The sequence below is a fragment of the Lithobates pipiens genome, unplaced genomic scaffold (assembly GCF_037356315.1).
Source record: "Lithobates pipiens isolate NorthernLeopardFrog02 unplaced genomic scaffold, aLitPip1_a1.2 Scaffold_13, whole genome shotgun sequence".
Lineage (NCBI taxonomy): Eukaryota > Metazoa > Chordata > Amphibia > Anura > Ranidae > Lithobates > Lithobates pipiens.
This window is the reverse complement of record NW_027507718.1, coordinates 103,825,948-103,844,252: the sequence shown is the minus strand read 5'-3', so window position 1 is coordinate 103,844,252 and position 18,305 is coordinate 103,825,948. Positions and strand designations below refer to the sequence as shown.

Here is an 18,305-nt window from a genome sequence, read left to right as displayed (position 1 = left end):
ATTCATTATCTTGTGAAATGCTTCAATTTAATTGCATAGCAGAAACCATTAGCAATTCTGGTGATGGGTGCAGTTTCTACTCCACCCATCAGGTGGCACTTTACTGTCTCAGGGATGGAGTGGAGTCTTAGGGGGGATGATGTTCCTTTGTAGCCTCTATAGGTGTCACCTGGGGAGCAGCTGTCTGACTGGATGTTGCAACCCTCATTGACCCACTTCAGCCAACTTGGTTGGGTAGTGCTTATTAAATAGCAGTGCCCTGATAAGTTTGGCATACATTTTAGAGTGGCTAGTGTAGGAAGAGGAACCCCCATCTGACAGGGACAGATGAGTAATGTTGGGGAGAGGTTCCAGTGCGAGGAGGGAAATAGTAGGAGATTCACTGCAGGCTTCACACAGCACCTGTATACAGAGCTGCTGTCTCTAACTGTTCAAGTCTTCCAAAGCTGCTACCACTACCTATCCCAAGAAGGGCATAAGAATCTTAAAAGGTATGTAAAGATATCGTCAATGACACTGGGGGGCCAGACAGATCAAGAACATATTAGGATAAGAAACCCTACACCATTAGCTTATGTGCATTAACCCAGTCTACCTAGATTTTATAGATTTTTGGGGACAATTTTGACCTAGGTAGATACATTTGTAAAAAAGGTAGAATTTTTTAGTTAATTGCAGACTTCCACATGTGGATGGTAGGTGGGGTAAGGATTTTCCATCTAAGAGGAATCATCTGCCTAGTTTAGAACGCAGCATAAAAAAATAGCTAGCTACTTATAAGTAGTATTGAGGCCTTGTTAACATGGGTGCATTTATAGGTACACCCGTGGATGTGCCTTCTTTACCCACAGAGGATGCACAGGTTTTCCATGCATCTGCATGCAGGCAGTGCCAATCATGTCACAGTGGCTGCACAGTAACAGCTGCTGGTTCAAATCTGAAAGCCATGCAGGTGCAGGTGGATATTCCTAAATGCAAAATATCAGTGTTCAGGGACATGCACCCATACCTGCATGGCTGTTAAATTGGGACCAACTGCTGCGCTTCAGCAGAGATGAATGGGACTGCCTGAACATGGATGCAAAGTACACTTGTGCATCCTGTTTGGGCAAAGACAGCCCTTTGCATGGTTGTAGGCATAAATACACATGTGAACAAGACCTTGTAATGTCAGTGATTTACAAAAGCATACATCCAGTGAGAGCCACAGTGTTAATATCAGCTACCACGTCTTGGAATAAAACCTGAATCCAAGGGTAGGTCAATACCATATGCATATCTCAGATTGGTATCTGTAACACATTGCACCAGAGGTTGGATAGATAGTGGAGAGATTGTGTGGGGTATAATAAATCCAGTGCAGAAATGTAAGTTACATATCTCTGGGGAGATATTGCTTTGTACCTTCATTCTAGTCATGACCTGTCAGGTATTACTGCTGCCATATTGTAAAATGATTTGAGACCCTGGAGTTACTGATAATTTGAGCAGAAATTTAATCAAGATCTACTAGTTTCATTGTTATGGTGGGATAATCTGAGTATGAAACAATTTCATATAAAATCTAATTTATACAACAGAAAATAGTTGAATGAAGTTGCACTGGCTCCTAAAACATATTAATCACTTAGTTTATACCCCATTGCTGTTCTTAAACTTAGTATACATTACCCAATGGTGTTTTTACTTGTTACATTCAGTAATGATCCAGCAGTAAGGTGAGTGCACCCAGCTATTTTTAATCATGCTACTAAAACTGCCTGTGATTGATTGCTATACATAGGGTACTATCCTGTAGTAGTAATTAGTTGCAATTGATAGCACAATATTCCAAATTTGTTTGGTCATTCGCTAGTACAGTTGGCCGCTAGCAATTAACTGCTGGACATAATTGCAACCAACCATCTTCTACACAACAAAGGGACAATGTGATTGGTTCATATGGAAAACTGTCCCATTGACCAATATATTACAAAAAAATAAAAAAAATAAAACAGGCAGAGGGAAATACCAATTTCATGAACTCCCTACAGTATAGAAAAATACTATTTGTTGTAATGTCTACACAGGTCCCAGCCTTAAGGTAGTCAGCACGATGTCTGTTGGGTATGACCATTTGTCACTGGATGAAATAAAAAAACGGTAAGATATAAACACCATGTAACAGTTTAAACAAGTTTCTATCTTTGAAATGAATTTACTACTTCCTATCCTGAATTAATGTTAATTAATAATATATGATAATAATGTATCTTGCTTCTATTCAATGCAATATTTTTTTTTTTTTTTTTTTACAATGAGACCATTTGGTGATATCTGTGGTTATTTTTTAAGAGGATTAAGTGAACTATACAACATGTTTTGTTTAGAACTACATTCTTTATGCCCCTAATATAAAGTATATAAAACGGTCTACAGATATTAAATTCAGAACGGGTCCTGGGTTTAATAAGCCTGGAGTCTCAGAACAGGACATTGGACTTCAATAAAAATGAAGGAAGGAGAAAAATTGTCTAAGAATGCCTGTGCTAGCCACAATAACCAATAATTCATTAGTGCTTTGAAACACAGACAGAGACAATTCATCCCTAATGCTGTGTACACACGGTCGGACTTTCCGGCAGAAAACGTCAGAAGGAATAATTTCATTGGATATTTCGATCGTGTGTGGGCTTCAGCTGATTTTTTTTTTCAAAAATTTTGATGGACCTAGAAATAGAACATGTTTTAAATCTTTCCGACGGAATCAATTCCTAACGGGAAAATCATTTTTCTGTATGCTATTCCGACGGACCAAAAACGATGCAAGGGCAGCTATTGGATACTGGTTATTAAACATTTTTCTAGTTCCATCGTACGTGTTGTACATCACCACGTTCTAAACAAACGGACTTTGGTGTGATCGTGTGTAGGCAAGTCCATTTCAGCGGAACTCCGTCGGAAACATCGCCAGAGTTTATTCTGATGGAAAAACCGGTCATGTGTACGCGGCATAAGACACTATTAAAAATCGAGGTGCAATGGCTGACACATTAAAGCAGACTATACTATATTATGAGGTTCATCTTTTCAATTTCACTTGGTATGTTAAACTAATTACTGTTAAATGAGGAGCTCAGCTGCTTAAATCTCCTGTGGAAAACACTGCATCTGACTCTGCTAATGGTCATGTGACTTATGCCAAGGAATCAGTCAAGTGATCTATGCCAAAGGGTTATGAGGATCTGATGTTTAGGAATAGCTGGCCAATTAGTGTCTCTGCCAAGCAAGTAACCTACCGCACCAGCTTTGGCAATTGGCCACCTCACAAGCACAAGAGGGAGCCAGAAGCAGTGTTTTTTAGCAGGAAAAGTTAGTATTAAAGTCCTTCTGTTAACATTTATTAAGTTAAATGAAGCAAATTTGGCAAACCAAATAAACAATGCACTTTTAGCATAGGTCCACTATAAAATTGCTTTATCTTAAAATAATTTTATTGAAATATTAGTAACCTTAATTATTTTATTCATTAGCGGCATTAGAGTTGGATTTACGCCCGATGTATTAACAGAGGCTGTGGCTGAGCTCACAGTGGCATTGTTGCTGGCAACATCTCGACGACTTATTGAGGCTGTGGATGAAGCAAGAAGGTAATGGGAAAACAGTGAAAGCCTGGTCCAACCAGGAGGTATTCAACTAAAGCTGGATATGCACGAAATGATGTTCACTTGCAGTGCAGCTGCTTAAGTATTTCTAGAGATGTCAATGTGGCATAGGCATTAAAATATAAGTAGTAATGAGTAACCAGACGAAGATAAAGTCACAGGAAAAACTTTAGCAGAATTGAATGAGCAGTGTTTATACAGTAACTGTTATAAATGAAAGTGGTTCTGGCAGTGCAGGAGTGGGAAAAATCTGCTCGCAACGTGATGGAGATTTGTGATGTGGGAGCTAGAAGAGAGTTGAAAATCAAATGTGTATGTGGCATTGAGGTGGTTGTGGCATCCCTAACATATTTTTTAATGTAAAAGGAGAAAATATACAAGAACCACTTAAAGCTATATTTCTGTTATTTTCTCTACGAATACTGCTTATATCAAGTCTGGGTCTGGGGATGATAGTGAAGTTTTAGTGGCTAAAAGATGGGAACCAGGGCTCAAGTCCTGCGGGAATGCATGGAAACGGAGTTCCTGTACTTTTTCCACAACAGGAACTCAGTTCCCGTTAGCTGCCGTGTCCTGCAAGACTTTGAAGTATGTGAGCTGTGTGGAAGGTGCTACACCAGCAGCTGTTGACACAGCTCCCAATAGTAAGTGCTGCACACCTGACCATTCAGGCATTGCCAGTAGGGGGCCCCATGACAGCTTCCACTTCAATCTACCTGTCAATCACAGCTAGCTGACGGGTAGATCAGGTCCCTGCTGCTAAGAGATTGTATTTAGTCAGACCTCTCGTAAAGCGCTCCTCCCCACCGGCCCCTCCGGATTTTCTGTCTTTTCAGCCCCCCCCCCCCCCAGTCTCCTGCATACTTGCTCTGTGTGTCCTGCTGAATTCCCCCTCCTCTATCTTCAGTGCCATGAGAGAACCCAGAGAAGGAGCACAGCTATTCTGCTCACAGGACATGCAGGGAGAGAGGTGAGCTGAGGGAGGAACATCAGTTTGGGGTGATAAGCTGAGCACAATACCTGGCAAAGTTTATGTGGAAATATGTGAAGGGTTGGAATAGCAGCGAGTGTGTGTTGGATCCCTTCAGAGTTTGCAGCCCCCCAAGCTAACATACATCTCCTAAGCAGGAACACATCGCTATCTCCCCAAGCATTCTGTCCAGATAATGTGCAGTTAATTTATGACCTTTCCATTTAACTCTGTGTTATCCAAACTCTGTTCAATGAAAAGTGTAAACTCACCACATAAACACTCTATATACAAAATAACATTCCCCAATAAAGATCAGAACATGATCGCATTTGCATGGAAGCACAATTGAATGAATGCTGATTATTCAGAGCATTACCGTATTTATGTTTATTGAGGATTGTTTTTTTTTTATATCCTAACAGTTAAGCTTCATACACACAATACAAAGATTGGATGAAAAATACCACTTTTGAAACGTTTGTGCATATGAGCGTATCATTATTTTTTGTTTATTGGCGGGGGAGTGGCTCTTGGGTGGGAGTTCCCACACTTTTTTCTCCAGGACTTGACCCCTGATGGGAACCAATTTAATCAGAATCACAAAGTATTACAAAAGAATATAAACTTTTTTGGAGTCATGGATGCCACCAAAGAAAACATCTCACTCATTGATAATGCTTTTTTATTGTCTTACGCTCTGGGTGTTAGGATCAGCTACTAAGTTGGAACTGCGCAAATATCAATGGCTTGAAAATGTATCTTTTACATTGTCAGACTACATATTTATTGCTTTATTTAATATAAGGCTATTCAGGCTCACATTTGACAACAGCAGACAGTTTTGGACAATTGCTTTATAAAAAAAAAAAGTGGCCCGCGATGTCCATCCATCTTCAATCACGGCGCTGGTGGTCCCGAGAAAAATAAATCGAAAAACTCTGCCTCCATAGGAGGCGTTCCACCAACTGCAGCCTTTGCGCAGTGACAGCTGTTATATAGCCAAGGGCGGAGCCACCCGGTCACATAACCAGTTGATCCTGCCCCTTCTGATGTCGGATGGGACAGGGTCTCCCGTTTACATAACTGGGTGGCCCGCCCTTGACTATTTACCAGATGTCAAAGCCGTCCACGCCGTGATTGACGATGGATTTACATTGCGAGAAACTTTTTTTTCTTTTTTTTTTTTTTTAATAAGGGAATTTCTTTCGTTTTTACTTTTTTGATACCCTTTTGGGGAATGGGTAGGGTTACAGTGTACCCCATACCAATTCACATGGGGTGGTGGGCTTGGATCTGGGGGCCCCCTTGTTGCCATAAGCAATTTTAAATTACATTTTTTTTCTTTAGAAATGCCATTTTACGGCAGTACCGTTATACAAATGGGAAAGAGGGGCTACAGGCAGACTAAGGGGACCCCCCGGCATGATATTTAACCACTTCAGCCCCGGACCAATTAACAGCCTAAGGACCAGAGGTCTTTTTACAATTTCGCACTGCACTGCTTTAACTGGTAATTGCGCGGTCATGCAATGTTGTATCCAAACGAAATTTGCGTCCTTTTCTTCCCACAAATAGAGCTTTCTTTTGATGGTATTTGATTGCCTCTGCGATTTTTACTTTTTGCGATATATATATATATGGAAAAAGACCAAAAATTTCGAGAAAAAAAAATATTTTCTACTTTTTGTTGAAAGAAAAATCGAATAAACTCAATTTTAGTCATACATTTAGGGCAAAATTTATTCAGCCACATGTCTTTAGTAAAAAAAATGTCAATAAGCGTATATTTATTGGTTTGCGCAAAAGTTATAGCGTCTACAAACTAGAGTACATTTTCTGGAATTTACACAGCTTTTAATTTATGACTGCCTATCTCATTTCTTGAGGTGCTCAAATGGCAGGGCAGTACAAACCCCCCCCCCCCAAATGACCCCATTTTGTAAATTAGACACCCCAAGGAAATTGCTGAGGGGCATGTTGAGCCCATTGAATATTTTTTTTTGTCCCAAGTGATTGAATAATGACACAAAAAAAAAAAAAAAAAAAGTTTACAAAAAGTTGTCACTAAATGATATATTACTCACACATGCCATAGTTATATGTGGATTTGCACCCCCAAAATATATTCTGCTGCTTCTCCTGAGTACGGGGATACCACATATGTGGGACTTTTTGGGAGTCTAGCCGCGTACGGCACCCCGAAAACCAATCACTGCCTTCAGGATTTCTAAGGGTGCAAATTTTTGATTTCACTCCTCACTACCTATCACAGTTTCGAAGGCCATAAAATGCCAAAATAGCACAAAACCCCCCCAAATGACCCCATTTTGGAAAGTAGACACCCCAAGCTATTTACTGAGAGGCATGTTGAGTCCATGAAATATTTTATATTTTGCCACAAGTTGCAGTAATATTAAAAAAATATTTTTTTTTGTTTTTTGCACAAAGTTGTCACTAAATGATATATTGCTCACACATGCTATGGGCATAAGTGAAATTACACCCCAAAATAAATTCTGCTGCTTCTCCCACATACCACATGTGGGGGACTTTTTGGGAGTCTAGCCACGTACGGGACCCCGAAAACCAAGCACTGCCTTCCGGATTTAAATATAAAATGCTACAAAAAAAACTGTTGGCGATCGCAGGGATCAGGCCTGACTCTGCGATGGCTGCAGTTATGTGTTTAGTGTTTTGTAAGTGACAGTGATCGATCGATACTGCACTTGGGTGGGCTGGACGGAGGGGCAAAACGCAGGTGCCAGCAGGTATCTGGGCTGATCCCGCTAACAATGCATTTTTTTGTAACCCTAAACTGCTGGGGACGCTAGTATAGATCTGATCAGATCAGATATTGATCTGTTCAGATTCTATACCACTACGGGAGCTGTATGCTTTGCGCGTGGGTGTTAGCGGTACTGGCACTAACCTAGGGCTGCCTGGGGCAACGCAGACCCTGACCCTAAAACCTAATTGATATCACCCGCCGGGTGATCAGGGGGTTAAACCTTTATTGGGTAATAAATGGTGGGTGCCCTGATGCTATAAAAAGCAAACTAACCAGAGTCACCCGTAACACTTATACGGTGATCACTGGTAAAAGGGTTAACTAGGGGAAATCAGGGGGTTAAAATCTTTATTAGGTAGTGAATGGGGGTCCCTGGCGCTATATAAAAACCTGACGGGGAACCTAAATAACTAACTGGCTAACCAGCGCCACCAGTGGCACTTATACGGTGATCGCTGGTGAAAGGGTTAACTAGGGGCAATCGGGGAGTTAAAACCATTATTGGGTAGTATATGGGGGTACCTAGCGCTATAAAAACCTGGCGGTGAACCTAAAAAAATAACTAGCTACTTAGCGGCACCAGTGACACTAATGCAGCGATCAGAAAAATAAACGCTTAGTGACACTGGCAAAAGGGGGTGAAAGGGTTAACTATGGGCAATCAGGGGGTTAAAACCATTATTGGGTAGTATATCGGGGTACCTAGCGCTATAAAAACCTGGCGGTGAGCCTAAAAAATTAACTAGCTACTTAGCGGCACCAGTGACACTAATGCAGCGATCAGAAAAATGATCGCTTAGTGACACTGGCAAAAGGGGGTGAAAGGGTTAACTAGGAGCAATCAGGGGGTTAAAACCATTATTGGGTAGTATATCGGGGTACCTAGCGCTATAAAAACCTGGCGGTGAACCTAAAAAAATAACTAGCTACCTAGCGACACCAGTGACACTAATGCAGCGATCAGAAAAACGATCGCTTAGTGACACTGGCAAAAGGGAGTGAAAGGGTTAACTCTTTTTTTTTTTTTTTTTTCATAATCTTTATTTTTTTTCATCAATATTTTACATAATAAAAGCAAGAGAAACATTCTCTATAACAAGTATAACACTTATTTCACCCTCACAGATACAGTAATTCTATAAATCAGAGTAAAACCTTTAAAAATCGTTCCTATCCATAATGTGTCAATGATTCTTCTATCTAGCCCCCCTTTTCACTCACTGCTCAGATATTCTTCCTTCCCCTTTTCCCTCCTCTCTCTCTACCCATCTTCCTCCTCTCCCCTACCTCATACTGGATATCTCATTCTATCCAACCAGGGTTGCCACATCTTTTTAAATTCTCTAAAATTTCCTCTCCTTAAATATATCACCCTCTCTTTCCATATTGTTTCCGTAATTACTAGCTGCCAGTCCGCTACTGAAGGGGCATTTTTTGCTTGCCACCTTTGAGCTAACAATTTTCTTGCCTGAAACAAACACCTCAGTATTGCTTTATTTGTACATCGAGATCTTCCTATTGCTTCTCCCAGGCCCAGCACACATATCCTGGGATCCCCCTTGATCGCCACTCTAAATGTTTCATTCAAAGTAGTAACAATCTCTGACCAGTAGCGAAACAATTTTGGGCATCGCCAGAACATGTGTGCCAGGTCTCCAGACTCTTGACATCTAGGGCATTTGTCATCTACTCTGCATCCAAAGCTAAACAGTCTTTTTGGTGTATAATAGGCTCTATGTAAACCTTTCTGGACTTCCTATACTTCCTTCACATATGGCTGGATATACATCCGCTATAAATCCTTTTGTCCTTTCTTGAGAATTTAATCTGCTAAAAATAGGGGAGTTATTCCACACTGGACCTTTCTTATTAAATTGTTTCCCTAGAGCTTGTCTAATTTGAAGGTATTTATAAAATGATTGTTTTGGTATATCAAACTCTGATCTTAAAGCATTAAATGTTTTTAATATTTTTCCTGTATATAACTGGGCCAGCTTATCTATCCCCTTTACTTCCCATTCTTTATATCCCCCTATTTCTTCCATTTCCTGCAGGTTCCGGTTATCCCACAAAGGGGTATATTGGGTTAAGCCTCCCAGACCTTTAATCGCCTTAACTGCCTTCCACACTTTTACTACTAATTTTATTGTAGGTATTTTTTTTTGGGGAAATGAATTTGCCTCCAGAGCTTCTACCATATTCTTATGAGGTATCTCGATTAGCATTAGGGCCCTGTTTGTTCCGCCGCCTATCTCCTCACTCATTCCCAAATGTTGCAGTTGAGCAGCTGAAAAGTAGCTCCTTGGATGTGGAACTGCCATTCCTCCTTTTCTTGTTGGTGATTGCAAAGTTTGTAAAGCAATCCTTGATACTCCCCCTCTCCATATAAGTTCTCGAAATAATACCTCCATTTTCCTAAACCATTTTATATCTACCAATATCGGGGAGTTGTGTAACACATATAATAACTGCGGCATCCATACCATTTTAATCAAATTACATCTCCCTGCAGTCGATAATGGGAGTCTTTTCCAAATTTCAATTTTATTTTTGAATTTAGCTATTAATGGAACAACATTATCACTTATATATTTATTAGGATCTCTTTGTATGTATATCCCCAGATATTTCATGCGTTCCACTACTTCCAGCTGCAGACCTATCACTGGGCTTTGGCTCCTCCTTTTATCCACTGGCATAAGAGCTGATTTTTCCCAATTTATAACCAGACCTGAGAACCTCCCAAAGTCTATAATAAGTTTCATCCCTTGCCTGAGGGACTGCTCCGTGTCCCCCAGGAAGAGGAGAATATTGTCCGCATATAGTGCAGTCCTCTCTTCCCTCATCCTCCTTTGAAAACCAACCATATTCATATTAGATCTAATTGCAATAGCTAATGGTTCTATTGCCAGGGCGAAGATCAAGGGTGACAAAGGGCACCCCTGTCTTGTCCCCCTCTCTAAGAGAATCCTATCTGAATATTCATTATTAACCCTGATTCTGGCACTAGGGCCGTTATACAGGGTTTTTACCCATGCAATAAGGTTGGGGCCAAACCCAAATTCCCTCAGTACCCGCCAGATATATCTCCATTCTAGACTATCGAAGGCTTTGATTACATCCAAAGCCATTATTGCCTTATTACCTTAGTTTTCTGTTGGTACCTGCAGGTTAAGATATAATCTTCTTATGTTCGTACTTGTAGATCTGCCCGGGATAAATCCTGTTTGATCGGGATGTATCAACCTGGAGATAATTTTATTCAGCCTGATGGCTAATACTTTGGCTAATATTTTGGCGTCGGCACAAAGGAGGGAAATGGGTCGGTAGGATTGAGTTTCCAATGGGTCCTTCCCCTCCTTGTGCAAGACTATTATCGTTGCTTCAGTCATTGAGGTAGGCAGTCTCCCCACCTCTTTCGCCCAATTAAATACTTTAAGAAGCTCTGGAAGCAATATTTTACCATAATATTTATAGGTTTCCACAGGAAGGCCGTCTGGTCCTGGGGATTTCTTATTGGCCATTTCTGACACTGCGCATTGAATTTCCTCTATTGTTAATGGGGCTTCCATTATCTCACTCTCCTCCTTAGTAAGGGACGGTATTTTAATATTCGCAAAGAACCTGTCCATGTCCTCGTCTTCCCCCGCCCCCTGTGAGGTGTACAGTTTGGCATAAAATGCCCTGAAGGTATCTGTAATCACTGATCTCTGCGCTGAGATTTCTCCCTTCTCTGTCCTAATCACTGGGACGGTGGATGGCGAGGAGTTACTTCTTACAATCTGTGCCAACATCTTTCCTACTTTTTCCCCTTCCCCATACTCCACTTGTTTCTAGAACAATCTTTTATTCTCTGTTTTCCTGGTGATCACTACCTTGTGTTCCTGTTGTTTCTCTAACCATATTTTTTGTTTCTCTGGGGTGGGGTTTTCTATATACGCTCTCTCTGCTACTACTAGATCCCTTTTAACACTATTCTCCCATTCATTAGATGTTTTCTTAACATTCACTACATGTTGAATAAGAATACCCCTGAGGTAGGCCTTTAATGCGTCCCATATTACTCCTCTTTCTGCAGACTCATTATTAAACTCTATAAACTCTGCTACTTTAAATAGCACCTTATCCGAATCTCCAATTAACTCAAACCATACTGGATTCATATTCCATACTCTTGGGGGTTTTATCCCCCCTAAGTTTACCTATACTGTCACTAGCGAGTGATCTGACACCCCTCTGGGTTGATAAACTATTTCCCTTACTACACGACTTGCCTCCTCATTCCCAAGAACTAAATCTATTCTTGAGAGTGAGGAGTATGAGCTTGAGAAACATGAGTATTGCAACCGATCTGGGTTACGCATTCTCCATATATCAAACAATCCCCCCTCCTGCAAAAATCGAGACAACCGGGTCTCAACTTCCGTCTGCATATATATTCCTGGTGGAAACCTATCCTGACTTTTATTAATAACCTCATTAAAGTCTCCCATTACTATAACTGGTATCCCAGACTTATCCGCTATAAATTCCATTAAACAATATAAAACTTCCAGTTTAAATGGAGGAGGAATATAAATATTTGCTAAAACATACTCCTGATTTTCAATTACACAGTGTAGAAAAATAAACCGCCCTTCTTTGTCTATGTTGATCTGCCGGCAGGAAAACGCCACCTCTCTCCTTACCAACACAGCCACCCCCCTCGAATATGAGGTGTGGACTGAGTGGAACTGAGCTTGGAATTTCCTACTCTGACTTTTTGATTTAGTTTCTTCAGTTAGGTGTGTCTCCTGTAGGCAGATCAACCCTACATCGCACCTTTCCAGGGTATCAAACACCACTGCTCTTTTTACAGAGGCTCCCAGCCCTCGGACATTCCAAGAGCCAATATTCAAAACTCTGGACTGCATAACTCTAAGAGGTGCAAAAAAGAGAAAAAAAGAGAAAAAAACTGAGAGAAGAAGAAAAAAAATTGAGGCTTAAAATTAAAATTCCCTGGCACTGAATAGAAATGATCCCTGCATCTCCCCCAATAGTCCATGGCGAGGAAGGGGGCGCAAGATGGAGGTGTAAGAAAGAAAGTGAGACCCCACTCAATAAGCACCATAATATATTTATACAATCCTTTATACTTCATAGTGTCGTCCCTTCTCAATCTTCCCTTGTGAGAACAAGATATAAACTTTACATTTATACATACTCTTACCCCGTGTTTACTCATTACTTTTAATTTAACATCTATAACTGTGAAAATATTACCATTTTCTTGTGTTTTATATACTTCCATATTCCCTAAACCCTCTCCCCTCCCCCCTACATACCTATCCAGGTTACCCCTAGGGACTTTTTCCGTGACCACTACACTCCCACACACACCCTCTTGCTCCCTCCACTCCCCTCTTTCTCTCATGGTTTCATCCCCGCCCCCCTCCCTATCCCCACCCCACTCCCCCCCCTACTCAACAACCTCCCCTTTTGACCCTCCCATTTCTCATTCATAAATTCCTATTATACTATGTGCCACTCACTGCACCCTGACTTAGGTATACCATACAAAATTTTCCTTTTATTTCTTCCCTTTCTTCATGTACAGTGCACCCAATACACCCCCCCCCCCCCCCATGCAAATATTCCCCTCCCCCAAGAAAAAGGAGGGGGAGAGAAAAAAAAAAAAAAAGGAGAAGAAAAAGAGGGATGAAAGGGAAGGGAACCATATATATATATATATATATATATATATATATATATATATATATATATATATAAAAAAAGAAAAAAAAACACAACACAAAAAAAAAAAAAAGAAAAACACATCACTTCTTCAGTAACTGATCTCCCTTCTCCTGCACCCAAGCTTCTACACTTGCCGGGGTGTCAAAAAATAAAGTCTCTCCCAATGCTACTACCCGTAACCTAGACGGATAGAGCAAAGCATATGTAACGTCCAGTTTCTGAAGTCTGCGCTTGATCTCTATAAATTCTGCTCTGCGCTTTTGCAGATCTGGGGAAAAATCAGAATAAAACGAAATTTTTATGCCTTTATAAATGATACTCCCCATCTCCCTGGCCCTGCGAAGCAGAACAACTTTATCTCGAAAATTCAAAAATTTCAGTAGCACAGATCTGGGCTGACCCCCCCCCGATGCGGAATTCTGAGCGGGACTCTATGTGCCCTTTCTATGGCAAATTGTTGGGAAAAGGTCTCTCTACCAAACACTTCAATGAGCCATCTTTCCAAAAACTCAGTTGTGTCAGAGCCTTCACACTTCTCCGGGAGGCCTACCAATCTTATATTGTCCCTTCGGAGTCTGTTTTCCATTTCGTCCAGTTTCCCTTCATATTTACCCATCTGTATTTTTAGATCTTTAACCTCTTGGTTTAGTGGGTACACCTAATCTTCAATCTGAGAGATTCTACCTTCTGCTGCTGTTATTCTGTCAACCGTTATCTGAAGTTCCTGCCGCATAAGGGCCAGCTCTTCTTTAATACTTCTTGTTTGGTCACATAGCTCTAACAATGACTGTTTACAAACGTTAACTGCCCCCAAGACCTCCTTCAGCATTGGTTCTTCTTCACCAACTATTAAGGGCACCTGCATGGGGTTTATATCAGATCTTCCAATTGCACCCGTGCTTTTGTTATTTGTGTGTTTTACGCCTGCTTGTGTCAACTGCCCTTGACTCTTTCTGTCCGTTGGAGGTTTCACTTGACTCCCCTGTCCCCCCTTAGTTGGCGTGTTATCGGGAGTATGAGCATGAGCATATTTTTCCAACTTGGCTGCTGCTAATATCCCAGCTGTTGTTGCAGTGGACTGGGGGTCTTTTTCCTTATCTTAGTCCTTGGCCGATCTCAGTGATTGTGCCCCAATATTTTCCTGCCTGGCATGCTCCTCCCCTCTCCTCCTTGCAGACATAATTCAGATCCGCAAGTATCCCGCAGGGACTCCCCTTCCCCCTTTATCCTACGCTCTACCTACTCTCTTTAAAAAAAAGGAGAGAAAAAAAAAAAGGAAGGGGAAGGGGGGGTAATTTTTCCTGGGCCAGGGCAAAAAAAATTAAAAAATTTCCCCAAATTTCAGCTACTCCACAGCTACTCCACAGTTTAAGAACGGACCAATTCCTTCCTTTACTCCTCTTCACCCCCTTTTTCAACAATTATGAGAGATAGCAGCCGCTAGATTTCCAAGTAATATATATATATATATATATATAATTTCTTATTATTGCACTTTTCCCAAAGATAGTGCAGCGTCCACAACATCTCCCCATTTACTTCTCCTTTAATTCAATTCAATTTAATTCAAAGAGCAGTGGTAAGGGATCTGACTTAAAAAATAGAATAAAATGTCTCTCCACAGTCCCCGCTTAGTACTGTAACTGTGCCTTTAATTTCCTATGTGTACGTTGTACCTGGCTGTGGCTGTGACACTTTTTCCAGTCTCAGTGCTGCAGCTCCTCTCGAACGGATCTCACGAGATTTCACCTCCGAGAGCTGAGAGTCCTCTCCTCCGCCCTCCGCACGCTGTCAATGGAGGATTCGAGGGACCCCACCGCTCCGCCGCACTCTGCTGGTACACGCCACCTCTCTCACCAGGCGCCCAACACCGGGTTCTGTTGGACTCCACAGATCCTCCACAGGTACACAAACGCAGTCACTGTTTTCTCCGCAGGGGAAATCGGGTGGGGGGTGCCGCGAACACAGCTATTACAGCCTCACATCAGCGTGCAGTGAGAGCACACATCTCCTCTCACTCCTCGCGCAGCACCGCCGCCGCCATCACCATCACCATCCGGTCATGCCCCCACTGAAAGGGTTAACTCTAGGGGCAATCAGGGGGTTAAACCTTTATTGGGGAGTGGTAGGGGGCTACTCTGGACCTAACACTAACTGCCCTGACAGTTTTTACTTTTACAACTGACACTGAATGCAGTGATCAGAAAATAAATGATCACTGCAATCAGTGACACTGTGACTGGGAGGGGGAGGGGGGCGATCGGGGGGGTGATCGGGTGGGGTTTGTGTGCCTATGTGTGCCTACATGTTAGTGTAGTGTTGGTGCACACTTACTTTCACTCTTCTCCTCGTAGTCCGGTCAAAAAGACCGCCCCGAGGAGAATGACATCACTTCCTCTCTGCCTGTATTTACTATACACAGCGGGGGAAGCTTCTCATTCGCCAGGAGCGATCGTGAGGGGACGGCCATCCCCTCATCCCGGATCACTCCTGAAGCAAAACGGACCGCCACATCCAGCGGGAGGGGGTCCGATCGGTACATGTACGTGCTTGTGCCTGTACATGCCATTGTGATGACGTACATTGGCATGCGACGGTCCTTAAGTGGTTAAAGGAATATTTCATTTGTATTGTTTCATTTTAAACATTATTAAAACCACCGCTCCTGAAAAAACTTCAGTTTTAAAAACTTTTGTCCCCGTGGGGCAGTACCCAGATCCCCAAACATTTTTTATGGCAATAACTTGCATATAAGCCTTTAAAAGGAAAACTTGATTTTTTACGTTCATGTCCCATAGGCTTTAACGGTGTTCGCATGTTCTCACAAATTTTTTGTCTGTTCGCATGTTCTGGTGAAAACTGAACTGGGGGGTGTTCGGCTCATCCCTGTCATGAATGAATTCATCGGGGCAAGAACAGTGCAAGTGGGACCTCAGATGGGTTGGCAAGTTGTGTGCTTGTAGTATGTCAAGCATATCGTCCAAATTAAACAGACTGCCGGTTTGTTACACTGTTGAAACTTCCATTTAGAAGAAATTTTTTCAAGGTTTCAATGAGAAAGCCAAAATCACACATTATAAAATAATGAACTAAATTTACCTTGTAACATTTGTATTCCGGCAGATGGCTCTGATTTGTTGCTCTTAAGTTGAGACCCATCTGTAAGATAAATCTACCACGTTTGCATCTTTTAGCACTGGCAAATCTGAAAAAAACATTGTCAATAGCTAGATATGATGACTTTTATTAAACCTGCTGAGGCACAAGCACAAAACCAAGTTCATAAAGATGTACTTATCATGAAGTTGCTTTACATAGAGTTGTGGAAACATAAATTACTTTATGTTGGCCGTCTTTTTATTTTATTTTTTTATTAATGTAAGTTGTTAGGTAGACTGTAGGGCTGATTTACAAACCTCAAGTAGAGGAAACAGAAGTATATACTAGCCAATTGCCTATAGCAACTGATCAGATTTAATATTTTTGGGTTGATCTAGAAAATCTGATTGGTTGCCATAGAGATCAGTTTTACTTTGTACTTTCTATTTTTTACTTTTCTTTTTCTTTTTTTTAATCCTGTTCTGTGGATCTTTTTTGCCTTTGTTAGTGGAGGATGGGGAACATGGAAACCTTTGTGGATGTGTGGAAGTGGATTGACTGGTAGTACTGTTGGAGTCCTCGGTTTGGGAAGGATAGGTAAGTAACCAAAGCAAAAAGGATAATTGGTGATTAATTGAACCAGCATACAATATGACATGTAACCTATTGTACTTGTTTCAAATTAGGTAACAACTAAAAAATGTATGGTGTCTTTAAAAGTAATATGATTCTAAAACCAATGTCCATTTCATTAAAGGTGAAGCTATTATTAACCGTCTGAAACCATTTGGTATCAAGAAGATCCTGTACAATGATATAGCACCAAGGCATGAATTAGCAGCAAAGATTTCAGCTGAATTTGGTAAAATATGATTCTATTATATTTCCTGTTTGGAGAAACAGTAAATGAATATAAACTTCTGCAATACTTGGTATGATAATTATTTGAAGTAGTTTTAAAAAGTCTTATCAATGTATATGTGGGTGTTTTGGTTGTTTTACATCTTTGAAATTTTTATTTCCGTAATGGTTCTGTGTTAAATATTTTATGGTCTGAAAGTATTTCTCCAGGCTCTTTCATATGCTTAAAAGGCTAGTTTTAGGTAGAACCTGGTGGGTCAAGTCAGTCTTTGGCTTATTGGACATGTCTTGGGTGCTTAAACTGTTAGATCTCCCTGCTGAAATTTCTAACTCTTGTCCACGTTTAGGGTTTAAGTGTTCTCATCCTCCTTTGCATGTTTTGCCACCTCTTCCTCATTCAAATATTTTATTAAAGAATATTGAATAAAGAACAAGGGGTACATGGTACAGAAGCAAAGGAGGGAGGCCGTCCTCCGTGTACAGAAAGGTATGGAAGTTACACCGCATTCTGATGAAACAGTAGGGGCACAGCCCACTTTAAAAAAAACTCAAGTAACAACAATAAGACAATAAAGTATTGAGAAGCAACTCAGTGTGTATATGGCTGAAAATCACTAAATTAATCAGCGGCGGGCTACAGATAGAGGGCAATTTGGGATTGACTCATGTAAGTGAGGGCTAATTACAGTTAGTGCCGAGTTACAGGGTCTGTTGGAATTTTTGGCACCTCTTATTACACTCTCCTTATCATAAAATAAATAAAAATACTAACAAATACAGTGGGAACCCTCGCATTAGGTGTACATACCAGGGAACTCAAGCACAGAGATCTCACTAAGAAGTATACAGAATAGTCAGGTAGTTTAACTTCCTATCTTGACCAGTGCCACAGGGAAACTGAAACAGTGATTTCCGTAAGGAAGGTATTTAAGGCTTGTGGATCGCTGCACAACTGAGATCTGCCACACATTTTTGTCACCAATCAAGAAGACATAACGTAAAGGGTATGACAATGGAGGACTTCCTATAGAGTAGACTAGTGGGAAAGGGAATGGAAAGGGGGACAGGGGGAGAGTTTGCATCAGTCAAAAGAGTTCATCATTGGAACTTGAACCCTTCAGGCCTGTATTGCTCCAGCATGTGTTTTTTTTCTTCCCAGCAAGTATGAAGTTTGTGCAAAGTATTTGAAATAGCCCTTGTGTGC

At 41.1% G+C, this 18,305-nt stretch overlaps 1 protein-coding gene across 1 annotated transcript in view; it reads left to right on the top strand.

Moving 5' to 3' along the window:
* The window catches only part of LOC143974208 (glyoxylate reductase/hydroxypyruvate reductase-like), a 40,835-nt gene that overhangs the window by 11,147 nt on the left and 11,383 nt on the right, over positions 1-18,305 (top strand). Inside the window, exons 3-6 of the mRNA XM_077475362.1 lie at positions 2,070-2,142; positions 3,513-3,629; positions 16,749-16,837; positions 16,998-17,102. Coding sequence (XP_077331488.1) covers positions 2,070-2,142; positions 3,513-3,629; positions 16,749-16,837; positions 16,998-17,102 — 384 coding nt within the window. The remainder of the gene's footprint in view (positions 1-2,069; positions 2,143-3,512; positions 3,630-16,748; positions 16,838-16,997; positions 17,103-18,305) is intronic.